Source organism: Crocodylus porosus, unplaced genomic scaffold (assembly GCF_001723895.1).
Source record: "Crocodylus porosus isolate Cpor-Errol unplaced genomic scaffold, CroPor_comp1, whole genome shotgun sequence".
Taxonomy (NCBI): domain Eukaryota; kingdom Metazoa; phylum Chordata; order Crocodylia; family Crocodylidae; genus Crocodylus; species Crocodylus porosus.
Window position 1 is genome coordinate 19,309,146 of NW_017728928.1, and position 27,918 is coordinate 19,337,063.

Here is a 27,918-nt window from a genome sequence, read left to right on the forward strand (position 1 = left end):
ACAGCACGCTTTCAGGCGTGAGCGCAAATCTTTCCGCTCTAGAATCCGACCCTATTGGAAGACCTTCCCCTACATCCAAAACGTCAGTCTCCAGACTGTCAGTCAAGAACCAGGCAAGGAAACGAATCATTTAGCATGGTGACACTGGTGCAAAACCAAGGGTTAGGCAAGACCTGGTGAATTCTGCCAGATAGATTTAAATACTGTATAAACCTGTCTATGAAAACCCCCAGAGGAATAATGATAGTATCAATTCAGAAAAGCCAAGCTGTGCAGCAGAGCATGGTAGATTTACTGCACAAAGAAATGACACTGAGGGGAAGCAAACCGTATATTAAAGACCAGGTGAGACTGGGTCTTAAAAAGAATCCCAGAATAGGCAGGCAGTGGCTTAGTGTATATAGTAACACATTACGCAGTGGAAGGAAATGCCAAACTCACTGGACAATAACTCCCCTAGTAACTTGCTTTGAGATGTCAGCTGCAACAGGACCAGGATTAGCCAGTGAGAGCTAGCTCCACCTTGTTTCATCATTTCAGCTGTCTGTTCACACAGGCAGGTCTGCTACACATACCCCAAGCCCGACAGCCCAGTAGCAGTTATGCCTGGGCTTGGGGATCTTGTGTAGATGCCACATAGACAGCATTAACAACACAGATAGCTGACACCTTCCTGCCCCAAACTAGTGCTGGCACTAGGCCAGGCCTAAAGGCTCCCAGTCTTAACTCCACACTTTAGGGCAACTTCAGACAGCTACTGCAGTGCATCCAGGTGGGATGGATAAGTGAAGCAATGCCCCCAAACCTTGGGATTTTCCTCCAAAATACCTTGCAGGCCCCAAGGCCCAGCATAGACAATGTTCAGTTATGAACTGCGGGGAAGAACTCAGGTTTAAGAGGCAGTGTGGATTTCTGGCATTATACTGGGACAGAGGCCACTCTTTTTGCCACTGACTGGTTGTGACTTACAAGTCCGTGTTCTTCTTTTCTTCTTCCCATCCTTTCCCTGTCCTCCCTATTCAGATATGAGCTGTTTGGGGCAGATGCTACCTCTGCCTGCATGCCTCTGCAGTGTCTAGCAGCCTGGGGCACTGATCCTATCAGAAGCACTTAGACATTACTCTACTACAAATGATATGTCTCAGGGGCAAAGGAAGTAAGCAGTACTCGCTTTTAACCTCAGAGTAGACTGAGCTACCTGACATTAAAACAGTGATCTGAGTCTGTATTTTACATCAGTCTCAAAGGGGAGTTCAAATTTTATTGATTTTAACTTCTTCCTGAATCGAAGCCATCAGCTCTTACAATAATGAGCGTTTTTTCTTAAAGCCCCAGTGCTTGGAGTCATGTGATTATGTAAAAGTCTCTGCTTTCATGAAATCAATTAAGTTCTGAATCCCTCTGGCTTTGTAGAAAGGTATGAAAGTGTGACCTGAGTGTGACCTACTGATTTGGAAACGTAGAGAAGAACATATATTTTTAAAAGTCATTATGTTTTAAGTCAGTCTCCTGATTTTTCAGGCTTGACTCATGAGATTTGGAAGTCAGGGGTCAGCAAGTTTGCTGCTCAAATTGGAAATAAAGGTGCATGCTTTTATTGGGGAGGGTAACTGACCCCTGAAATGACTTCCCAGGGGAGGAATGGATTCTGTCTCATACGGTCCTCAGGAGAGAAGACCTTGTTGAAAAATGTGCTTTGACCTGATAAGATCTGGCCCAGCACAGAGGTAACTGAGTAAAGCAGTTACCGTCATACAGAAAAGAGGTCAGCCAGGATCACCTCCCTATTCCTCTGGCCTGAAAATACACCTGTATGATGGGAAATCAGCAGCTGGTCTTCCTGTGGGAAGGACAGGAGCTCTAATTGCTATTCTGGATATACACTTATCTCCCTGAAGCCACTTCAGGAGCTGTGCCATGCCCACAGCAGTGCACAGGCAACACATGGAGCCGGACTGGGTTCCTGCCTGCAGAACTCACTCCTAACTTATCTGCCCTGCCGTAACTCAGATGCTTCACGCTGGTGCTGTGAGAAGCCGTACGCTTCACCTCCATCTCATGCTCCCGTATTCACCCAAGGGCTTTCCATCCCAGACCCACACAAATGAGCAAGGACACGACTCCCCAAGCCCCAGCATGCAGCCTACACAGCTGTCAAACTGCAGCTGAGCCAGCACAAAGAAGCAGTAACCTGCACCCAGTGAAGGGCTTCGGCAGATCACCCCCCTAGCAGCAAGGCAAAACCAAGGACACGGACAACACTGGGCTGTTCTTTGCTCCAGCTAGCAGCAAAACTGAAATGAGCCCCTAGCAACTCTGTTAACATGGTCCTGTGGGGTGCCCTACTCCAACAGCCCTCATTTGTAAAAGCAACAGATTGCTTCAAATGCCAATGCCATCTGGAGTTTGCACTCCACCTCTTTTAATATTTCTTCAGCCTCATATAGCTCTCCCAGTCCCAGCTGAAATAACAGGTTTATTATTAGTGGCAGCATTATTCATTGGTCCCACAGTTGTACCCAAGAGCTCCAGACATGGATCGTTGTGCTAGGTGCTGTTGAAAGGACGGACAACAGAACCGCCTTGCTACCACTCACTCTGCAGGGCTGAGGGGAGCAGCACTCCATGCGTCCAGGCCAGCAAAACTCAGCAGTTGTGACTGCCAGGGCAGAGATCTTCCTCTTGCTGGGTTTTTTTTTTTCCTCCAGGTTTTTTTGTTTTTTTTTTGAACTAAAAGCATATTCAAGTTGTGGATCAAAATGAAGCCCAGAGCCATGTTCAGAGCAAATGCTTGTCAAATGGACTTTCTGCTGCAGTAAATTCTTACCAGTCAAGTCTATCAGTTCAATGCTGACATTGGAATAAATAATAAATGCAGGAGCTAACAGCAAAGTGTGAGAATTGCTCTCTTTGGAACAGTAAATCCTGTCAAGTGGATGGACACAGCTCTCGCCAGTAATATCTGGGGGCCAGAACAGCGATCCCAGAGAAGCCTGTAATCTTTATCCTAATCAGACAGTGTGGGAACAGCTGATAAGTAGGAAATGTCTGGTAGTTCACAGAGGAAAGTACAAATTGATTGGTAGGAAAATGGCTATTTTGCTGCTCATCAATATAAATAGAAACTTCCGTTTTCTACCCTACCTTTCTCTGCAGGTTTGCATGATTTTACCTACACCAGGGAATGCTCATTTACTGGAGTGCCCAGGGACCAAGAGGGAGCAGCTGAACTTAGAGAAGAAGCTGAGAGCTCCACACTGGGAGCACACACTCCCCAGTCAAAGCGGCGGGCTGAAGCCCAGGTTAACGAACTCCCCTGACACATTCCAGTGCCCAGACCTGGCTACTCCAGAAAGCAGGATGGGTAATGCCAAACAAACCCTGCCCCTCACATGGGGAACATGTGTCCCTCCAAGCCTGCACAAGCAGGTCCAGTGTGGTGATGCCAGGCTTGCAAGCGCTTCCCCAACACAGCTGCAGCCAAACCAGTGCACCTCAGGCATGAGCAACACCACTCCTCTGCTGTTCCAGTCCTGGACCCTCTGGCTCACTTCTACAGCTTTACCAAAGGATATTGCACACTCCCTCGCCTTCCAGTCATGGGATTCAACACACTTCATCTGACAGTGTCATCTTGAGCCACAGCCATCCCAGGCCTAGATGCTCCCCCCATCCCACACCAGCTCTGCTAATGCTCTTCAATCCAACCCACAGCTCAAACTGCTATTCCAGCTCTGGCCTCCACACGCAGCTCCACTGATGTTCCTCCATCCCAACCATCAGCCCCCCTGTTATCACAAGCTCAGATTTCCAGGCACAGCCCAGCTTGTGAACCTTTATATCAGCTCTTCTCACAATTCCAGTCCCAGGTCACAGCTTTGGCAAGTTTCACGGTGCTTCTGCACATCAAATGAAAAACCTGTGACAGATCATTGGTGGGGTAGATCTGAACCTGGGCATCTGGGGATAAGGTACTGTAATACAACTTAATCCTATTTATTCATTTTGACAAACAGCCCCATCTTATTCAATAGGACACCTGGCCTGAGCAGGACTCGCGTGACACTCTGCAAGACTCCCAGGACAGCCAGAGCCCTACAGCTGTGCAGGGATCAGATGACGGAGTAGGAAGAGAGAAGAGGGATTCAGACAGGGAGGTTTTTTATTGGACAAGGGTACCAGTGCAGAGCACAGAGGGGCACCGTGTTCACATACCTGGTCTGGCGCAGGGGGATGGGTAATGACACACACAGGAAGGGATCAAAGGTGTTGCTCTGCTTCAGACAGTGAGGACAGGTCAAGGAGGACCTAAAATAAAACAAGAAACCACAGTCAGAATAAACAAACATGGACAGATACAAGCCAGGCACCATACAGAGGAGGAAATGTTAAAAGGGATTGATACGCTTCTGCCCTGCTAAGGCCTGTAATTCCTATGTCAGTGGGCTGAATCATGGAGGTCAGTATTAGAGAACACCATCATTTTTAACTCACCCCATTTCTGTCCCTGCACGCACCCAGCAATGCACAACTCATTGTGCTCTCCATCCCAGTTTGGATAGAAAAGACCTAAGCCATTCAGTTTTCAGCCCTTCCCCAGTATACAAAAATCACCTTTTAAGGAGTACTTCCTGATATTCAGCTGGTGACTGCTGGTTTCACTCCATGGTTTCAACAGCTCTCTCCCCATCTGCTCCCATGAACATCCAGTATCAGTCCAGCCTGCAGCCGCCATGAATGCAGTACAGCTGGAGAGTCTTGCCAAACAGCAGGTCTACTCCCTTTAACTTCTGCTTCCTACCAATCTCCTACCAAATTCCAGAGCTGATTCTCCTTGCAGGCTTGAGAGAGGCACAAATAAAAATAAACCTGGGTTTTCAATTGCTTCTTTTGCATCCTAATCCAGCCCCAAAACAGCCTGCCACCTATGCCACTGTGGCACCACCTGCAACAGCAGGATGACAGACTGCTAACGCCCTCTCTGGGCACATGGCACCCCAGCTCCAACAGACCTGAAAAGGCAGACTGTCATAGTCATTTGACTCGAGCAAAGCTACCCAATGTAGATGACAGGCATCACTGCTTGCAACTCCAAAAGCAACACTAAATCATTAGCAGGTCACTGGTGTTAACTCTGCTACTGGGTTAAGAACAGCGCTGGTGAGAGTCAGATCTTGGCTGCTGCAAGGATCACGATGGGGGAGCAGGCAAAACTGACATCCCATGGCTAGTGAACCAAGCTGTGAGAGAAGACAAGGTCAACGTCCATCCATGTGTTAACCAAATGAAGGCAGCAGATGAAAACTGAGCAGCTTTCATATCTCTGCGAGGCTATAAACAGCCAGATCATTTCCCTATGTGCCACCCACGTCTGCAGCACAGCATACTGAATTTGACAGTTTGTGGCTGCCAGCTATCCTCAGGGTGCGTGGATTTATGATCAAGGCAGCAAGAGGAGGGATCCTGATAAGAAACATTACAACACAGCAAATCCACTGTTGCCTGCCTGGGGGCCTTTTGGTGAGCTGCAATGGCACAGTGATGCATCTTGCCATGCTTCTTCTTTCATATGACATTTTAGGATTACAACATTCATAGATTAATATCTAAATTTAGTATCCATTCAACTGCTTCAGGATGGAGTGATTTTAGACTGCCATTAAATGATCTAATTGGGCATTGTTCACAACGCTTTGCACCCTCTGAAAAATCGCACCACAATGACAACCTGGACTCCCTTTGATTCTCTGTTTATAGAGCAGGAGTCAACATTTTCCCTGAAGTGTTCAAATGTGATTCAGAGAGGACTGTATCTTTCTCAGTAGGTCATAGCATGGCTGGGGAATTGTAGGGTCACTGAAAATGTATTTCTGTGGCAAGTTAGTATTTGCTCAGGCTTCTCTCTATTGTTCTTTGGTGCTCTAGTCACCATCATAGAGCTTTGTGGCATATTTCCAGAAGGGGTTTTCTAGATTTGAGCCTATCCAGTGGTGGAGTAGTAATGTCCTTGTTGATTGGGATGTTTAGGTTACTGATTGCTTTATGGTATTCCCTCGTATGTGCAGCATCACATATGGAGCTGTGAGGGAGCACAGCTGTGGAGCTGTGAGGGAGCAATGATCACTAGGACTGGAAGCCATGGCAATGGTGTCCTTTTTAGGATTCCTGAAATAATCTGCATAGCTGCATTTAACCGTGTATCAACAATTTGTGTGTGTGCACGCATTTATTCCAGACTGGGGAGCAACGTTCTGTTACAGAGAAAAAAAAAAAAAAAGAGTGCTAGAGTAGGGAAGAAGACGACAATCTTCTCGTGGTCTTCCCTGTTATGTGCTAAAGCACAACTGATGTCATCAACTCCATGATCAAATGCCCGTTAAAGGGCCTTCTGATTGGGATTACAACACCAAAGACCTTGCCGTGCTGTAACGTAGCCAGAAGAGGGATACATTTTCCGTTTGCCTATTGCTTCCCTTTCTCCCCTACCACTTATTTGGATGCTAAAACAGTTATATGCCCACACCCAGCCTACTGTGTGCCCCCTTCCATCACGCAGCAGGAAACAGCAGCAGAGCTGTTAACTGCAGGTACAGCGTCATCCCTGTCTCACTGACAGTGCCATAAAGGGGTCACAACCTGCCCTGAAGTCAGAGACAAAAGTATCAGGCCAACACGGTCTTTCTCGTCAAAGTTAAAAGTAGCAAAGATCTGTGTCAATTCATACTAGTGTTTGTCTATATTTTCCATTTGATCACTGCACTGAGTTCAACCTGCCTCCACATGGCTACCAGTGGTGTGCAGGTTCACTAGAGATGAGAGAAAAGCCGGGACCATGAGATGTGCAGCAGAAGTCACCTCTTGCTGCCTGACCAACTTCTAGTCTTCAATTCTCATTTTAAAAAGCAGCACCTAGTTCTCACATTTCTGAAACATATTTTGGGATTTACTCACTCAACACAGCAGCGTAGTGGCACTCTCCCGAATGACACAACAGGCCTTAGAGAGACAAATTCCCTGTTTGTCCCAATGGGTTATTGACTCTGGAGGCTAATGATGTCGGTGTTAACTCTTTTGCTTTGGATCTTTTACTTTGCTATATACCACGTATAAGTTTAATGTGTAATCTCAAACTGTCTCAAACCTATTCAGGGGCCTCACCCGCCTTCAAACCATCTATTAACCCTGCCAGCTCTTCATACAATTTATCTGACAAAACTATACGATGCCAGTGCAAAGTCCACTGTGCACATCAAATGTGGAAACCGTATAAAATAAACTGAATTTTATACAGAAGAAAAGCTCCCGAGACCGGCACAGCCCCTTTAGTATCCACTATCTGATTTCTTTCATCAGAAACCTACATAACCTGATTACAGACAAAGCTGCTGCAGTCAAGGCATGGGGTTTAGGCTCAGCAAGCCATAGAGCACATGGGGGTTTAAACATGGTCCTGGAGGTCAAAATCACATCAGATCTGATGAACTGCTGGGAGTCAGGGGCATATTTTCCGAGGTTCAGTGCACCCCTTTGGGGCTGCTGAATTTTGAGGATTGCTGAAAGAGCGTCTTGCTGGGGTTTCCTGAATAGGGACAGGTATAAACAAGTGCTCGGGACCCAATGTACCAAGTGCTGGAGTCTGGCCCTTAACTACTCTTCTGCAGTCACCTGTTCTCACACCACTGGGTCTCAGGCAGGGACCACTGATGCTTACATTCCCCTCCTCTTGCTCATTTATCTGACTTCAGGCACAGGCCAGAGATCAGCTAGGGATGTTCCAGACCTTTGGTTAAAGGTTCAAATCACAGCCAGCTCCCCTTGACACGTCCCCAGCAATGCCATTCTGGCAGGGAGGGAAGGTGCTGAGTATTTGCACAGACTCGGCCCAAACCCCTCCATTTCTGCACTGCCATATGGCTGTAGGTATGGATAGCAGGGAAAGCAGGCAGTCAGTGTTTCCAGGGGAACAAGCTATACTGGGCAAAGGCAGCTCTAACTGTAACCAGCCCAGGGCTTGCAGTGGTGCACTTGACACAGATATCATGCACTAGCCAAAGCACAGGAAGAGTAGGTCAGCTCCGAGCTGTCTGTTGGGCCAGATACATTGGAGACCCCAGTAAAACAAAGCAATCAGTAAGTTGCTAATACAATGACGTCTGGAACTTGGCATAGGAAAGATGCATGCAGGCATGCCTTGATTGTGATGGTGTGCACACAGGTCCTGGGGTGCCCAGGGGGGACCTGAAGTAGGTGTGCTAGGGGGTGCGTGCAACTGAGAGCCAGCGTGCTTGTTAGTGCAGCTCCCCGGAGTTGGCGTGGGAGTGAGGCTCCGCCGTGCCAGCTGGCTCTGCATGCTGATAGGAATCACTCTGATCTTGTACACACCTGCCCAGCAAACACAAGTTGCAGACTGGTGTCCTGGGCCTCCCCAGCCCACGGGGAATTTCACCTGGAAAACCCCACTCCTTTTCTGGTATCAGCTTCATCAAGCCCTCCCTTAACCCCTTATTTCCTCCCTTTTTTTGCCATTAAGATGGATTGCTTCACAAGCTGGACAGTGATCTGAGCCTGAACAATCTTCCCTATGGATTGACTCTGCTGCTTGGGTTTGCTCAAATAAGAGCATGAATTGGGGTCCTGGTATAGAGGCCACTAGATATTGATCGTTCTTTAGATTTGTTTTTTCCATTCCACTACCTCAAAGGCATTTATGACACAATCCAAATATTCCAAATACATTAATCTTTAATTTCTTAAATCGATCCCTCAAAAACTGTCATTCAGGGTGAAAGGAGATGCCACTGATGGCAAGAGAAGGTCAATAGCAGCTCTGTCTCCAGGTATAAAACCCTTGCATGCAAGGTGCTTGCAGTCTTGCTGCATCCTTCTTTGCTTATACACTTCAGTGCTGACCAGAAGCAGCATTGTGTTACAGGAGCCCAAAGCTCCCCAGCTCCTCCTTGTCTCTCCCATTATAGAGCCATTCCTCTCCTCGCACCCATTCATCTAATACTGACAAACCATTTGTGCTCAGCAGCTTCCTGTTCCAGTTCATATGGTGACGCTCACTGTTTTACTTAGAGTGGGTGCTGGCTGCCCCCAAAGCAGTCAATAGAACAGAGGAGCCCGAGATAAAATTACAGCTGATCAGGGGAAGGTACCTTCGACACATCAAAAAGCCACTACATTAGCTCACTCCAACAGCATGAAGAGAAGTAATTCTACATGCGAGTCTCATATTTAAAGACTGTATAATATGTGCATATTGCTTTTTAAAGACCGTTAACCTCCATCTGCTGCAGCCCTTCTGCACTGGAGCTGGGAATGGCCCCCACACCATCTTCACTGCAGGTATTCTGGCAATGTGGTGCATGTGCCTTGTGAATCAGGGCTGAACTATGCTGGACAGACACAGGCCATTTGTAGGGTAGGGTGGGCAGTGGACAATGCTGATCACAAAGGGGGTGCAGCTGCCAGAGCATCCCTAAATGGTGGCAACACTTATTCCCCATAGTAGCTGGCCAGCTTAGCCTACTAGCGCAGAGCCATGGGATCCCTCCTGGGATTGCTTACACAACTACCACTAGTCAGTTCTTGTGTACAGGAAGCAGATCCAAAGCCTGGGTCTAAATCCAGGACTGAGCTGAAGTGTGTTGTGTCCCTCAAGTGTGCGGTGTCCCTCAGATCAAAAGGTCCACACCAGACCTCCGAGACTCCAGAGCACAGCATGCTGGGCACAGGCTACCCATGAGCTTTCATGAAAGTCTAGCAGCCACGGAGGGAATAGGCCACCCTCACCAGAGCGACCTAGGAAGGATACTGTGCTTGAAACAATGGGGCCTTCGTGTCCAATTTGTTTCCATATCAGAACAAAAAGGAGATTTTGCCTTTCCATGGAAAGGCAAAAAGTACCACTGAAGAACATCCAGGACCTAGTGGATCAGGGCATGCTCCTGGGGTAGGAGATACTCAGGTTTAAAGTGCTATTTATGGTTGATTCAGACCTAGTCTAATATACGAGTCCTTAAAAACCACCCGTTGTCTTTCCTCTCCCCCCCTCCAAGCAACAGGACTGTGCCCCAGTCTCTAGGCACACAGAAAAACTAGCGCATGTTAAAATCTTCCCAGGGCTTAAGCAACAAGGTATTCCTGTTGCACCTATAACTGCAGTACTCCTATCTTTCCACCATTAAATATTTATCTTTAATAATCCTCCTGCCCCTTTGAGGTCAAGGCCACGCAAGAAATCTGTGGCTAAAGCTGGAACTGAATCCAAGACCCAGCTCCCAACCCCCTTTTGAGTGGGCTGCACTACACACACCATGGAGTAGGCTGGGAAGATGTTCACATATGCAGAGCTCTTCACATGGGAGCTTGGAGGACCTCACATCTCCAGATCTTTAAGCTTCTGGATTTCTCTCTTTTTCTAATTCCCGATTACACCTCAGACTGTTACACGGTTAAGAGGCAGCCACACATCAAAGCATTTGCTCTCTCCCCAAAGTTAGTTCCAAAGCGGAATGGATTTGTGCAGGCGTGCGTGCAGACACCAAGACCTAAACACCACTCACAACTTGTGGATCTTCCTTGTATCCGTATTGTTGTTGCTTATCAAGACAGGATATTGATTAAAAGAAAGATTAGCCGGAAGTAACAGGCAGATATTAAATCCAAACCCCAAGACTGATGCAATTTCCCCCTTGCTCAGCAGCACATTTAAGAGCCACCCACATTATGCCTATGCGCCTTCTTGCCTGCGGACGTGGCACTCAGGTTTGCTTGTAGACTTTCTTTACTGCCAGTAAGGCACACACCTCCTAGGGCAGCAGGACTGCAAGACTCGAGACTCCAGTCCAGCCTAACTTAGCAAAGATGCACAGACTGCTGGGAAATGTTCTGCAGGTTCTCCAGCCCTACCATGCCGCCCTTCTGGTCATGTCAACATAGCATGAGAACTGTGTCTCAACAAGCCCTATATCTATGCCCAGGTACTGTAAGACAGTACCTTTTGGGAACATGTCTCAATCTTCAGATCAAGACAGCCACCCCTCACAAGTCTACCTCCTTTGACTAGTGCCCTGCACTGTATCCTCCAGGACAGGCAGTGTACGCTTGAGGAGCAGCTATCCAATAGTCAGCTTTCTCTTCACTGTTCAATGGGTGGCCCCAGGCCTCATTTATTTTGTAGTACTCAATCTCTAATCTGAAGACAGAATTAGTCTAGAACTCTCATCATTAAAAGATACTTCATAGATTTTTATTGATACCCACAATGTGCCTGTGAGGTAGAGGACATTATTTGCATTTTAGAGGGCAAAAGAGGAAGTGATTATGGTCAGGAGTGTCTCTTACTTTTGGATGCCCTATTTGAGATGCTTAGGACCCAATGCCTCAGATTTCTTAGTGTTATGTAGCACTTAATAAATCAGAACACAACTTTTTCTACCTGCAGTTATAGCTGCAATTGAAGTACTTCTGCATATCACACCCCAAATGCTCAAGCTGGGCAGTCAGAAAAGGAAGCACGCATAGTGAACTCCTCTAAATTTGGTTTAAGTGACTTGCCAATTCTGAAGTAGGATCTTGGACAGAACCCAGTTTTTCTGGGCAGCATAAGGCAGCACCCTTATCCATGAGACTGCCTTTTCTCTCCCTGTGGTCTCCTGCCTCATTCATTAAACACTTTCTGCAACAAACGAGGCAGGGAGCCAGCAGCCTCCTCTCCTGCACACCCCAATTCATGCTTAGAACAGATTCATCCTGTACACTGAACATGGCAGGGGTCCTAAAATATATGACTACGTTTAAGTACCAAATCAGAAAGCATATGCACAAGGCTGGGAAGTTGCAGCTGAATGGGCAGCCTCAATTTGGCAGTTCTGAACCCCTGTTGCTCGACTTTGCAACCTTGACATTTAATGTAGCATTTTGTGAGCAGACAGGAGATTTTCAGAAGAGCAAGTTAAAAATGGAAATCCCATCTGTGGCATCACAATGACACTTTGCCAGGGTCATCAGCAGGGATGGAGCTTTAAGAGCTGATGGACAGACCTCTGCCACTTGAGCTAGTGGAGTCACTGATGAATAGTATCTGCCATTCTCCATTGCACTAGGCTGCAGTCTACGGGCTAGATCCGCCCATGAAGCCACCGGATTGAGCCTGCAGACCCAAGGGGCTCTGGCAGCATTTCAGCAGCATGGGACTTTGCCCCCTCTGCCAGATTTCAAGTCTTTGTTCCAGAGAAAGGGGGTACCAGGGACCGGAGCTTTCAAAAAATGGCCACCAGCACATTTTAAACATGGGGATATGGAAAGAGATCTTGCCTATCTTGGAAACAATAATCGTTTCAACCGCAGCTTTCCAATAAAGCTGGCCTGGGACACGTGTCTGTTTGGACTGAAAAGTTATGCACGTGGCAAAAATCATAAGCAACCAAACAGGGTCTTAAAGTCAGATATGCTGGGCAGCCTCAATAAGCAGCACTAGTCACTCCAGCCATAATGTCCCAAATCACCAGGCTGTTTTTATGCACAGTAAGATCTCACAGCCAACAGCTCCCATAGTGTTCAGCCTACCTGGGGACCACAGGGCAATCTTTGTGCTTGGCCAAGCACAACTGCCCCATCTCTGAGATTCCTGGTGTGGGAAGGGGATGGGACAAGCTGACTGGCCACAGAAGGGAAAATGCACGGTGTTCTTTCTGGTCACCGCTGAAACATGGATGTGCATCCAGGAGTTTGTCAGCCTTTGAGGGGCAAGGTCTGCTCTGCAACAGCCTGAAAGGGCAAGAACTCAACAGGTCTGCTGGAAGCCCAGCTTCCCTATTGCTCCTGGCTCGATCCCCATGCACCACCCTCCTGATCCTGCCCCACAGCCCTGCATTTTACGCCCTCCAGGTCATTAATCAATCATACGAGTGTAAAGGGCTTGGGTGGGAACTCCTAAACAACCTGCAAAACCATGCTTACTTAATGCCACATGTACCCAATGTACAGGGTTTGCCTTGTAGTGTTAGCTTTGTGGACACCAGCACAACATGAGTGGATAACAAATGACAGCAGAAGGCAATATGTTCAGATCTGATGTCAGGAATGATGTTTCACAAGCTGCATGTTGGTGAGACCAAGATCTACACAAGGCTCTAAACAGGCTGACACTTACAGACAAGAATAGCCAAGAAAGTTCCTGAAGAGGCAAGTCCTGCTCCTGGGACAGGCTAAGAGCTAAAGTGATGGAGAAGTCAAAGGAGTCCTCCTCAACATCTTAGCGCTTTGCACCAGTGTCTCATACACCCTTCTCTGTAACAGCCTGCACTATAGAATGAGACCAGCCCAGTGGTCTGAACCAGTCTAGCAACACCTGCAAGCTCCTCTCTTATCCCACAGTTGGCTGCTTTGAGTCCAGGCTAAGGGATGCAAATAAGGTATCTGGGGAAAGCATACACTGTTTTTGCTTGCATTGCAGCAGTGCATGAGAGCCCAAGCCTTGGCTCAGCAGTTTTTTGTACTAGGTGCTGTACACACCTAAGACAAAAGAAAGAAAGAGAGGTCCCTGCCCAAGATACCTTACAAACCATTCCCAGATCCCTGCTCAGCTTTCTTCCCCCCACACCTTAAAGAGAAGATTCAAAAGGGGATTAAATACCCAGGCTCTACCCCAGGAAGTCTTTTTTTTTTTTTTTTTTTTTTTGAGTCTGTAAAAGAAGAATATTTCAGCTGTTCTAGCTAGAAAACAATAGAGAGAGAGTCAGAGCAAGGAGACTGCTAAATATCCCCAGCACAACAGGGAGGCCGTCTGAATAAAGCAAATGCATCTCCTTCCAGCTCTCCACTTAGGCACCCTGGGCCATGTGCTTTGTCAGGATTCCAGCAGCTAAAGACACACAAAAAGTCATCAGATAGCCCTGCAATGCATTGCAGGTAAGGTGGCACCATGCGGGGCCAGCCGCTCTCTAGATCACCAAGGGATCAGGGGCTATTAAAGAGAATGGCGAAGCAAGAGGAGGAATACAGGGAAGATCAACCAAAGAGCAGGCGTGCACTGAATGCCCTGAGCGGCTGCAGAGAGAAAGCACAAGCAGCGCTAAAGCAGCTTTGCAGCGAGCTCTGCCCCTGCAGAGCTGGTCCCAGACCCAAGGACCAGATGCTGCCTGCACCCGACTTCCTGCTGAGTAGGACAGAGAGTCATGCTGTGCTCTGCCCCTTGAGGGTGCCCCACTGGGACCCCACTCTGCTTATGTCTAGTGTCCCTGGGGGCAGCACAGTACTGTGCCCACACTACTGCTCCTGGCCTGTACAGATCTGGGTTCAGGTTCTAGCTGCACTCCTGTATTACCATGAACCTCTGGCAAGTTGCTTCATCCTTGTACCCTGGTTTTTCTACCTCGGGAATACAGGGGTAATGATGCTTACCTCCTCTGTGAAGCACTCCGAGACATACAATGATCGCCATGGCCTGCAGGTGGTGAGTCCTCCAGAGAGGGTTTAGGCTTTGGTGTGGGAGTGGAATAGGGCGTAGGGAAGATGTGGGCTGATTCCTGGCTAGAGGGTCTCACCTCTCAGGGTCAGGCCACTTACCGTACTTGGGCTCAGGAAGGAATTTTACCCCACAGTCAGACTGGCATGACCGCGGAGATTTTTGCCTTCCTCTGTAGTGGGGGATGTAGCCTCCTTCCTGGGATCTCTTGAGCATACATTAACAACCTTTGGAGCAACAGGACATTGGCCACCATGGTCCCCTTGCTTTGCTTCCGGGAGGTCAGGGTGCTACATATTGTAGTTTTGTCAGGGTTGACTGTGTGATTTTGCTAACAGATTAGGCAATGGATTGGTAAGAGATGCTCTGGATAGGGATGATCCTGCCTCAGGCACGGGTTGGACTAGATGACCTCTGGAGGTCCCTATGGGTTGCACCGACCCTCAGAGTTTGACTGGTATGTTTTTCCACACTTGTGCAATCCCAGGGATATGCTCAAGACCCTGGTTTTGTTCCCTCCCACTCCACAGGGAGTTACAGCAGCGTGGCTGGCCTGTGAATGAAGTCAGTCAGAAATAAACAGAACCAAATGAATCCTTATGGGAGAGGATTCATTCCCAAATAAAAACCCATCTCCCCACACACCATCTGGTATTGTGGGGATACAATACATACTAGGTATGTGCTCCCAGTGACTGTAGTAGAATCAGGCAGCGACCAATGACCCTACAGAACCTGCCATTGCTCCAGCTCCTTGTCTTTGCTTACAAAGCAGCAAAAACAGCAGAAAGGGAAACCTTGGATGTTTCTGCTCTAGCAAAATGGCCAGCAGAGCCAAAACCTGCCCTCACTGGAAAACTGGTAAAGTTGAACATAAAACCCCCAGAACTGCAGGAATTATTCTCATAATCCTCCAATCCAAGACAGGGCCTTAGCCCCATTTTACAGAACAAAGGCCATACAACTTACCCAAGATCACATAAGGAGTCTGCAGCAGTCAGATACTGACTCCAGACCTCCCATATCTCCGGCCATTGCTTTAGAAGGAGAGTAGCCTTCTGCCCCAACAGGGCTGCCTGGGGACCCCCTCCCTTCAGGAAGGCAGCACTCCCTGCAGCACTACACCAGATGCTGGTACCCTGGGCATATGCAAATCTTGTAACTGCACTGAACCAGGTGTCTCTGCTCCATGAGGCACCGGACGTAACCCCTGCCATCCTTCAAACTGCAGTACTGACAGTTTTGTCAGGACCAGAGTTAATACATTCCCATCTTGCTCATCTCCCAGGACCCAGGCGCTCCTTGGAGACAGCTGATATATTAGTGCTAGGCCAGGGATCCTTAGTGTAATTTGTTTAGTGACCAAATCAGGGCATAGAACAACAACAACAGTCTAAATCCATAATCACTCCCAGCCTTCGGAGACTGAAGGATGGAGGAAGAGGAAGAGGAGAGAAAAGTGCCCTTCCCTTGGTCCCCCTATTCACAGCCAGCGTGCTATGGCTAGGGCAGCATCAAGACCAAGTTCAGTCATGGGGAACATGCACTAAAAGTTATACTGGGGCCCAGAGCGATCTGTAACAAGGGCAGGGCTGACAGATATCCACCACAAGGTCACTTACAGCAGCACCCCTCAGAGCTGATGAACCCTCCCCAGCCAGGGCCAGCCATCAAGGTCTCTCTTCATACTTTACCATTCTGTTTCCAGCAGCAGTTATCAGACAACATCCTCCACTGCACTGGGCTTTTCACAGCTCTACACCTTATGGGAACTGTGCATGCACACACCTCCCAGAACAGCTGGAGCTCCCCATGCACAGAATCGAGACCCGCAGTCCTGCGAGACTCACTGCACCAGTGCTACAGCCTCAAGTACCCCCATTCCTCTCCAACGCGCAGGAGGCAGGGCTAGGCAGCAGGCTCTGCGATCAGCACGATGGATGGGCTAGATAAGCCATGAGCTGTGATGAAAGTAGCTGCAGGCTCCCTGCAGTGCAGGCAGGATCTCAGCATTTCAACTCAACCCAGACACAGCAGACAGCCTGGAATCCAACTTCTCCCTCTCAGAGGTGGGAGGTCGAAGGCAGCGCAGCCTGGATCCGAATCCCAGGCCATACTACCCTACTCGCCTCTCGCTAGTGAATGGCAGCTTGCAAGTATCCTTCTCCCTTGTGTCCCCTTCTGGTATCTGGGTGGGAAAGACTCACCAACCTATACCCTGGGTGGAAAGGATGGTGTAGGCAGGGGCTGCTCAGAGACCACCCTTTACTTCCTGGCTTAAGTCTAGCCAGCCCCTGCAAAGGCCAGGGAGCACCAATGCCAGGAAGTGCTGCGATTGGGATGGAGGACTGAGAAGGGCAAGGAGCGAAACTTAAATGCCAAGGGTTAAGTGGGAGCCCAGACATGACTCTACCCAGCACCAAGCTCCTGTGTGCAGGATAGTAGGAGAAGCAGCCCAGGTTTGAAGGACATGTCCTGCTCTACCTGTTAGTCACCCCAGCCACCCCTTACCTAAAAGGTCTCTTTTAGGTAAAGAGCAGCTCTAAAAGGGGGCTTTCAGAGCTGCTGGGGAAAAAAAAAAAAAAAAAAAAAAAAAAAAAAAAAAATCACACAACCCTGTAGATACTTCTCCCTTTCCACACACAGGCCCTCTCACAAAACTTCAGAAAAATTTAGCTGAGGAGCTGCTCTGGATGGGGATGGTTGTCAGTACCCTTCAGGCCTGACTACTGATGCTTTTGCTGTGCTGATAGGCCTGTGCATTCAGCCCCCTCTCCAGAGCAAACATGCTGCAGTTTTGCTCTTCGGGAGGTCGGGGTGACCTTCAGAGGCTGGTACTACCCTCAGACCCCAGGAGAGGCTAACCAGAGTAAAAAGCAGCACACACGGAGCTCTTACCTTCATGCTCGGACTCCTGCTTCTCCCAGGAAGCAGGGGAAGCTCCTCATTGTCAGCCTCTGCCCGCATTCAGACCCCAGCCCTGCTGGGATAAGTCCACTGTCATCAGCGGTGTTCACCTGGACTGCTAATAGCTTAGTGCATGCCAACATATGCCATGTGCAGCCATGAAAAGAAACTACCTTGATTAATGGGTCCATTGATTCCTGGCCATCATTAGGGAGGCCTAATTATCTCAGTGTAATATCAATAAGAGACGGAGGCAAAACTCATCCATCACAAAACACGGCTCCCACTCCCTGACAACAGCAGCCCATGTAGGAGCAGGTGAAAGCTGGGCCCATTTACTCACAGGATTAAAATGCACCCAGCAAAAGCTCTTCTTCATCCCATGGCAAGACTGAAACAGAGACTGCAGAATTCAGATACAGCTCCAGAGCCATGGATACTAGGGCCGTGCGAGGCTTCAGACAGAGCTTCGGATCCGGAGAAGCTTCAGACACTTCGGGGTCGAAGTGCTGCCCCGTTCAGCTTCCTGAAGTGGTTCGGAGCCGCCTCGGAGATCCAGCCATAGGGTATAATGGGGAAACAATAAAATATCTATAACTCTGTTGTTTTTGTCCAATTGGGATGAAATTTTCAGGGGTGGTAGACTCTGCAGAGAGCATAAAGTATGCCAAGTTTCAAGATGATCGGTGCAGGGATTTGGAGGAAATGGCACACCAAATTCTTGAAAGCCAAACTCCTGTCACATCTGTGTGTTACAATAAAAGGAGGTCAAAACTGCAGGGGTGGTAGCTCTTACTGAGGCCACAAAGCCTGCCAAGTTTCAAGAAGATCGGTGCAGGGGTTGGGGGAACTGCCCCTCAAGCTGTAGACAAGCAAAACTGGTGCCATGGGTGCTGTGGGGCTGACTGTCTGGCTTGGGGCAGGAGGGGAGACGCTGCTGCAGGCCTGGCTGCAAAGCTGCTGGGTTCCCAGTTACCAATCCATCCATCCAGATTCACTCAGGGACCAGGGACTTGGGGTCCAGCTCAATACACATGACCTAGCTACTACATAACTTAATGAGCATCAAGTTGCATCTACAAAACCAGGCTAAGGAGAGGAAAGAATCAATACAGGCACAGTTTTGGCACAAGTTTTGTCTGCCAGCATCTAGGGGTGCAGGGCCCCAGCCTCCCCCCTTCACCCATCTCCTCCACAGCTGGAGAGTGTCACAGCAGGGGCCACCATCCCTGCAGCTGGCACCGTGCTGCACCTTAGCACACACAGTGTCACCCATGGCACCAGTTTTGCTCATCTGCAGCTTGGGGTGCAGTTCCCCCCCAAACCCCTGCACTGATCTCCTTGAAATTTGGAAGACTGTGACCTCAGTAAGAGCTACCACCCCTGCAGTTTTGACACCCCACCCTGTAACACACAGTTGTGACATGAGTTTGGCTTTCAAGATTTTGGGGTACAGTTCCCCGCAAACCCTTGCACCAAACTTCTCGAAACTTGGCAGGTCTCATGCTCTCAGCAGAGTCTACCATTCCTGCAAGTTTCATCCAAATCAGACAAGAAACAAAAAGTTATAGCTATTTCATTGATACCCCATTATACCCTATGGCTGGCTTTCTGAGGTGGCTCCAAAACGCTTCAGCCAGATCGAGGCAGAAACCCGGTGCGGAGCTCCAGATCAGATCACGGCCGACACGCACAGACCTAGTGAATACCCTAATGGCAGGGAGATGCCAGGCCTGGCTCTGGGTACTGATATTGTAGCTTGGACCCAGGATTAATTGGGACCTGCTCCCTATCATTAGTTCATCCTGCCCTTCCCAACAAAGGCTCAGAGTGCCTGACAATAAGAGAACATAAAACTTACAAAAGGAACAAACAAGAGAATAAAACAACTTAAAAGGCAACTAGAATATCAACATAAAGCAGAAGTCTCCCAAGCAATATCCAGCCTAGCTTTGTTTGCTAAACTCCTATCTAAACAGGAAGGTCTTACAGTGCTTCCAAAAGACACCCAGGTTTCAGCTCTGGCAGGCTTCAAGAGAGAAGGAGTCCTAGAGCTGAGGAGCAACTGCTGAGATGACCTGCCAAGTATTTTTGTCAAGTAGACTTGGCATACTGATGGTACTTGCAGGATGTTGCTCTTGGCTGACCTTAGGAATTTGAAAAGTGGGAAAAGGTGAATCCAGCCCAGAGAAGCAACAACCTTCTATTTGCAAGAGATGCCCTACTAGCTCACCTACTATGTATGGCACCAACAAAAAAGGCTGCTTTGTCCCTATACCAGCTTTTACTTTTTTCATGAAATAGCACTTTGCACAGTTGTGCATCTACAGGGCGCATACATGTTTGGCCAAATCTCAGTGATCAGTCCTGAACTTAAGAGGAACTTGTCTTTTAGGTATATGCATTTCTGGCCCTTGCACCCAACATGAACTAGGCATTCCCAGCCAGTACCCATGCAGAGATTTGACAGTAGTGGAGAAATAAACTGAACCCATGTAATACAGTCTAATCTGGAGCCGACTGGTCCAATCTGCCATATTTTCTCACATGCAACACATCCCCAAAATAAAATACACTTGTTTTTGGAAGGAGGATGTGGGGGGAAAAAAAAGATTTTTCTAGAGTCATGACCGATTGTGTGACAGAGTAAGTCTTCTGGGAAAAACAGTGTCCAGAAAACATGGCATCAGGACCTTCCTGGTATGGCAGATTGTCTCCTGCTATGCCACACTTCTTAGAGTAACTCCTTCTATAGAACATAGGGCATCCATGTCACACAAGCCTAATCCTCAGACCCTTGCAAAGGGCAGCAGCAAGTTAGTTCTTTACTGTAAGTAGTTTGTTTTTGTTTTTTTTAAACAAGTTCCTGTAAATAGAGTGTTGATTCCACATCACAAGCCTCATCAAGATACTACCCACAGCTCACTTGCTGCATCACAAGCTGCGGAGCTCAACCAATAGCTTGGCTTTAAGAGGGTTAACATAAGATGCTGCCCCTTCACTTTGCTCAGCAGGCACAAGTGCCAGCCATCTTGGCAGACAGATGGCATGCAGCATCTCCAGGAGTGCTCTTTTTCCAGCAAAGAAAACAGCTTCTCCATGTAAAACATGCATCCCAATTTTGGGGGGCTGATTTTGAGGGGAAAGGTGCATATTGTATGTAATAAAATATAGTATGCAAAATTCTATAGGCTGCGTCCTCCTATAGCTTTGGACAGGAACAAGGGGCACCTTTCCTCAATATATCAACTGCTCACTATGAAAGAAGAACTAGGAGTCACGTACCATGAAAGCCATGGCACTAGTATCCCTTCCACATTATGCCACCGATGTAACTTAGACACAAGGGCGTGTTACCCAGCTCAGGGCAGGGGGGGTAGGCAATACCATCTAGTGAATTGCAGGGGGGGGGGGCTCACAGATGCAAGGAGTTTGGGGTTCTCCACTGCACTCTTTGCAGACATCAGAACCCCAGGCTGCTGAGCCAGAACATGCCAGGATACAATTAAGTAAGGGGAAGATTTCAGAGCCACTCTTCCCCTACCCATGCTTCCTGCTATCACTGACACCTCTTGGTTTCATAATGACTCCCTGCCAGGTCATGCACAGGGATAAGGATTAAAATTACTCACATGCAGTGAAACCGGGGTTGCAGGCAGGAGGGGCTCCTGCATTTCAGAGCAGGCTGCAGAGTGGGGAGGAGAGCCGGGAAAGAACAAGATGCATTAGGATTGCTCTCTCGTGTTATCACCCAAGGTGAACTGTGTGCTGCTTAGCCAGGCTGTGATCAGAATTGAGAGGGGTTTATCTGCTTTCAGACACCTCCAAGATGGACGATTACACAGTCACAGTCACTGGTATCTCTGCGACTCATGTTTTTTCCAGCTCGACACACAGGTGAGCTTCATGCTGCTGCTCCAGTAGGTCTGCATTACATTACAGAGTGCAGTGCCCTCTCCACAAGGCAAATGCAGGGCTTCCTGCAGGGGCTGAGAGTCTCTCTTGCCAGAGGCTTCCACTGGGCTCTGGCATGGACTCACTGAGGCTCTGCCGATCCAAGATCAGGGGCGCCATTTCCATGCTGTGTATGAAGGATGTTAACAAAAAAAAAAAAAAAAACCCACACACAACACTGTCCTGCATTTGGCAGAGCAAGATCAACAATATAGGAATGGGACTTCACGAGGTCCTAGCAAAAACCCATGCAATCCACTACTGGATCTCAGCTCCAAACAGCCTATCCTGTGACATACTAGATATCAAATATGACCAACAGGCCATCCAGCCTGGTACCCCAGCTTTGACAGTGGTCATTCCTGATGTTCTAGGACAAGGTGAAGCCTCCCCACAGTCACTTTTTATCTTTTGCCCATATAAAATGGGGATTTTTTCAGAAACAATACCCCACAGGCAAAAGGGCGAAGAACTTTCCAGGATGATGGAGCCAAGTCCTCATGGTTACCAACAGAGATGAAAACAGATGACAGGGGCTTCTCCTGTTGTAACCATTTCCCATTGTAGCCTTCCAAATAAGCCTGTTAACTGGAAAAAAAGGTTGCAAAGGAACTTTCAGGGCTCTTCTGGAAACAATGGGAAACCTTGCAACTTAACTTAGTAACACATGGATGCTGGGGGTGACAATAGAGGTGGTACCTGCTACAAGATGGGATGGCAATCTAATGCTGGAGGCTGCTGTGGTCATTAAGACAGCTCTTGCACCTTTTCCCAAAAAAAGGGTCTTGGTAGCCCTGGCTGAACTCTAATTTACTGGCTGCAATCACTTCCTGATGTTCTAACTGTCCTCCACTTTCAGCCAGGCATAGCATTGGACTTGAAGTCGGCAAAATTAGGATGCTAGATTTCAAAAAGGCAGATTTCATCTGACTCAAGGAGCTAATAGGCATAAGGTCATGGGAGGATAAACTGAAGGATAAAAGGTGCCCAGGAGTGCTGGGAGCTTCTGAGGGGCACAGTATTGGAAACCCAAGAAGAAACTGTCCCAACACAATGAAAGTACAAGAAGAATGGCAAGAGACCAATAAGGCTATATAAGGAGCTTCCAAAATGCCTCCAATGTGAGAGAAAAGCACATAGGCAATGGAAAAAAGGGCAGGTCACCAAGGAAGTGTACCACAAAATACCTCCAGAGACAAAAATCAGGAAGGAAAAGAAAAAGAACGAGCTGCACCTGGCAAAGGAGGTTAAGGACAACAAGAAGAGACTCTATATGTTGGCCAGAAAAGAAGGACCAAGGAAGCCATAGGTCCTGTTAACAAACTATGGAGGAATCCTAACCAAAGATGCAAAGGTGAAGCTACTCAACAGCTATTTAGCCCGTCTTCAAAAAATAAAAAAAAAAAAAAAAAAAAAAAAAAATTAAGCTGCAACCAGACATCTAGTAGGAGAGGCGCAAGCTGAGGGAGCAGATAACAAGTATAAGAAAGCTTTTGTTGGGTCTGAATTAATTCAAGTCTGTGGGGATGGATGAGCATCCTCCCAGGATCTCAGAGCCCTTGACAATGATCTTCATGAACATTGGGAAGTGGGCCAGGGACCAGAGGACTGGAAAAAGGCTAATGTAGTCTTGGGTCCTTCTTGCCATTTTAAAAAAGGCAAGAAGTACCCAGGGAACTGCAGACTAGTTAGCCTCACCTCAGTACCCAGGAAGATACTGGAGCATACCCTAAGGAAGGCCATTTGCGAGCATCTAGAGAAGGAAAGCCTGATCACAAGCAGCCAGCATGAATTTATGAAAAACAAATCATGTCAAACAAACCTGATCTCCTTTGACAGAGTAACTACTTGGGTGGATGAAGGGAATGCTGTAGATAGTGTATCTGGACTTCAGCAAGGCTTGTGATAAGGTCCTACTTGACCGCCTCATAAACAAATTGGAGAACCATGGGCTGGATAAAACTAATATAAGGTGGATAGATAACTGGCTCAATAGCTGCAGCAAAGGGTAGCTATTAATGGGTTTATGGCAGAAGATTTTGAGCGAGTCCCCCAGGGGTCTGTCCTGAGACTGGTGCTGTTCAATGTGTTTATTAATGATTCAGATGCTGGCACAGAAAGCTTCTTGAGCAAGTCTGCAGACACAAGAAAGGACTGCGAACACGTTGGAGGATGCCGTGAAATTCAGAAGGATCTCGACAGGTTAGAAAGATGGACTAGACTGAACAGGATGAAGTTCAATGTGGACAAATGTCAGGTGATACACCTCAAGACGAATATTCAAAAACACAAATACAAAATAGGTGACACTTGGTTGGATGGCAGCACTGTGGAAAAGGACTGCGTCTGTGGTTTACCAAGACACCCATATGAGTCTGCAGCATGATACAGCCAGACAAAAGGTGAAAGCAGTTTTGTGATGCATCAACAGAAGCATTAGGTGCAATACACAGGAAATGAAGCCTAACCAGTGCCAGGTAGAGGCACTATCATCTGGAGTAGTGTGTGCAGTTCTTGGCTTCACGTTTTAAAAAGGACATGGAGAAGTTAGAGAGGGTTCAGCAGCAGGGAGCAAAAATGATCAAGGGTTTGGAAAGCAAGTCATACGAGGAGAGGCTGAAGTAGCCAGGCATGATGAGGATGGTCCTGCTTTGAGCAGGGGGGTTGGACTAGATGACCTCCTGAGGTCCCTTCCAACCCTCATTTTCTATGATTTTATGTTCAGCTTGCAGAAAAGGCACTTAAAAAAAAAAGGGCATAATAGCAGTCTTCAAATACCTGAAGGACTGCCATGAAGAGGGAAAGCACCTTTTTACTCTTGCTGCAGTGAGGAGGACACAGACCAATGGCCTAAAGTTGCAGCAGAGTGGGTTTAGATCAGATATCTGGAAAAACTTCACTGTTAGAAGAGAGTGAGCAGTGGAACAGACTGCTTAGGGAAGGCGTGGACTCTCCATCACCGAGGTGTCAAGAAGAGGTTGGACAGCCACTGGTCAGGGCTGATCTTGGCACAGCTATGTTATGTTCTACCATGGGTATTCCCCAGGCTTCTGGGCTTTGTTGGTTGCCCCCTGCCTCCCTTTTCTGCTGTGTGTCAAGGTTTTTCTTAAACTGTAACAGGATGGCTTCCTAGGGGTCACCATGATCTCCCCCAAGGCCCCCTTTACCGTGCCAAGCTGCCTGAAGGGCACCCTCAATTCTCACCCGCCGTGTCTTTGATGTTAAATATATAATAGGGAGGCTGCCTTTCTGTCCTCTTGGACATGGTTTCCTGCTGTACACGGGCCCTGTTCTGTAGTAGGTGCTTCAGTGCACCCCAGCCTTATGGACTATGCATGTCCAACCACCCCTTTACCATGCCCTGCCCCCTCTCTGGGCTGGGGCTCCCACACTGCCATGGGTCCCATATGAGGCCTCCGCCAACCCCCAACAGCTTCACCCAAACTTCCGGTGAAAACAGCAAACAAAAGACAAGCCCCTGAGCTGTAACATTATTCCTACCGCATCAGGGGTGCTACATCCTTCCCCCAGGCTTGGAGCTATACTTCAGCCAGGCCACTGCTTGCTCCAGGAGCACTCCTTCCCCCATGACTGCTGGCAGGGAACTGCCCTTCTGGTCTCAGGCCTGGGATTTATATAGGAACCAGGCCCTGCCCCTTCCGGTCAGCTGACCAGGCACAGATGCAGCCACTTCCCTCATTAACAGGTTGTCCCCGCACCCTGCACCTGGGTCTTATCTCTGCTCTCCAAGTAGCAGGCACCTTAGGGCCCTGCTACATAAACCATCCCAGAGGCACTGGGTTTTTGCTACAGCCAGGTCTGGGGACTCTGACTGGGATGTGCCAATGCTCCTGTTGGGACCAAAGCCAGAGGCTCCTGGCTAGAGGGTCTTGCCCCTCCACTCAGAGTCAGACCGGTCACCAGATCTGAGGTCAGACTGGTATAGATTGTGAGGTTTTCTGCCTTCCTCTGTAATGAGGGCATGGCCCTCTAACTGGGACCTCTTGAGCATATACTGAAACCAGCATTATATAGAAGCAGGACATTGGCTGCCATGGTCCCCTCGCTTTATCTGTGACAGGCTAGGGCATTAGGTCTACGTTGTGTCAAACATGACGGTAGTCTTATTATGTTTTACACGGGATGGTTTCAATAGGGACCATCCTGCCTCAGGCAGGGGGTTAGATTAGATGACCTCTGGAGGTCCCTTCCAGCCCTGCTTCTCTATCCCGGACTGCTGTGCAGCTCTAGTACTCTATACTAGTGCATATGACTGTCTCCCTATAGTGGCCAGCCCCTGAAGTTACAACAGCCAACATCAAGCCATCTGAGCAAACCTCCAGCACTAGTTGCAGGGATTCATGCTCTCTGTGTTGAAAGCCTTGAGTTCAGTCTCTGCTGATGACTGCACAATGTACAAGGTTGCAGCTCCCCTGCATAGTGGCACTGTGATTTAGAAAGCTGCCATATTTAATACCAGATCTAGTTGCACATGAGAGGTGGATAAAGCATATCATTTGTATAACAATCTGTGAAAGGTTTGGGCATGGGAGATGGTGTCCAAATGCAAGGCAAGGTTATAATGCAGGGTCCTCCCAACACGAGCTACATGCTTCTAAAAATACCGTGACAACCAGGGCAAATGCAATTGTGCTGTGCGCAGGTATAGTTTATATCACTACATGGATGGATTTCATGGAGTCTGAGGTTTGTGATACTATTACAGGAGGTTTCCAGGGTTCACAAGGCTACTATACCATCCCAGTTACTAATCAGCCTTTTTTTCCTTTCAAAAAGACCCATACAAACCACAGTCCATCTATGATCAGAGCAGACAACCCTGTGTGGCACCCTTGGGGGCTAGCAGCCACTGAGTGTGGGATCATCCGTTCTGCTACCTTTAAGGTGCTGTACGGGGCCATCTACTCCACTGCAACCACGCCAGAGCAGATGACCCTAAGTGCTGCTATTAAAGGCCACGCTGGCTGGCTCATAAAGGAGCCAGGCAGGGACATCTGTGCCAGCAAGGTGATGGTGGAGTGATGCGCTCAGTTTACATCGTTTATGAAGGATGGGTGACCCAAATCACCACCACCACCCCACAGTTCCCACGGATCTCACTGGTCTACTCCACTGGACCTGTATGCAGACCTTAATGCTACCTTAGAAAGCTAGGACCTCAGAAATCTCAGAGCGCTACTTCAAGCTGGGGTTTCCAGACCCCTGGCTCTACTGCAGGAAAGCCCTGGGTCCCCAGATCTGAAGGGTCTGTGTGGCAGGTCACCCCTAGAACCACAGGGCCAGGCAATGCCCATAAGGGGAGCTGGCAGGGACACATAGTGTTGGATGCTTGGAGGTTTAAAGAAAGCCAAATGAATGTTTCCCTTCAGTGAACTGTGCATTTATTACCTGGAAAAGACAATCAATCCTGAGAATTTCCAGCACTAAGCTAAACCTATCTGAGGCTCAATTTAAAAGAAGTGAAAATAACGTTTCATTCTTCCCCAACACTAACTAGTTGAACGTCCCCGTAGCTTTCAGACAGGTCAGATCTGAACTGATATGAGCATGTTACAATGGTATAAATGCAACCCCATGCTTTCCTTTCCCTATCCCGCAAAAATTAGGAAAATATGAACTTTGAACCTCTACAGTACGGACTGTTTGAATCTGGCTTTGGGTTCTAAATGCTCTTTTAATAAGGCCTGTCTTTGTTTAAACTTGTAAACATTTATATTTAATGAAACATATTTGCCTTGTTATCTATTGACATGGAATTTAAGGCTGAAGGCAACATGGTGAGCCTTGGGCAAGTTATCTTTGGAACACAGGATCCTTTGTTAAATCTTATTTTAGGGGGGTGGGGTTTAATGCACTTAACTATTTAGGGCCTTTTCTTGGCTACGTAATTTTCCTGGGGAGATTTTGTAAGGGCAATCGGATTGTATAAAGGCAATAGTTGTTCAAGGAATTTATCTGTATTATATAAGGAAAAAGCTGATGCTCCTGAAATTGAACCTGAAGATATGGCGTCAACTTATGTGCAAGGTCCACTTATAAATGGGACAATACAGCAGTTCTACCTTACTTATAACTGCAACTGATAAGCACTTTTTAAATGGAGGCCGGGTAGAATTTTTCTAACTAGAGACCAGCTTGTGCCATGCACTGGCTGGGACAGGAAGAAAGGGAGACAGAAAGAGAGCAAAGAGTCAATTCAAAAGGGGTGAGGTTGGAGCAGTGAAAGAGAAAGGGAAATGCTAATGCAAACACAGACAGTATATCAGAGGGCATCCCCTTGTGCCAGTTCAGCTTTGGAGGGAAGGTTCTCCCTAATCCCCGTGCAAAGTGTGTGTGCCATTCAAGTGGACTGTGGCCTGCAGAGGACCAATGCCCATCTAGTTTCCCATTCACCAGATGCTGCAGAGTAGTGTCAGGACACCTCTAGGATGCAGTTATGGAATTAGCTTCCCCCGCAGGAAGTTTCCTCCCAACGCCTGTTAGTCAGCGGTTGGTTCATGTCCTGAAGCACAAGGAACAGCATTTCTTCCAACACTTTGCTTCCCATTGCAGCTTCTCACTCT

General features: G+C 48.0%; 1 protein-coding gene across 1 annotated transcript in view; it reads right to left on the reverse strand.

Annotated features, from left to right (window-relative positions):
• USP43 (ubiquitin specific peptidase 43) overlaps nt 1–27,918 on the reverse strand; it is a gene marked incomplete at its 5' end in the record, with an annotated part of 191,878 nt that overhangs the window by 86,247 nt on the left and 77,713 nt on the right. Inside the window, one exon of the mRNA XM_019542826.1 lies at nt 4,216–4,308. Coding sequence (XP_019398371.1) covers nt 4,216–4,308 — 93 coding nt within the window. The remainder of the gene's footprint in view (nt 1–4,215; nt 4,309–27,918) is intronic.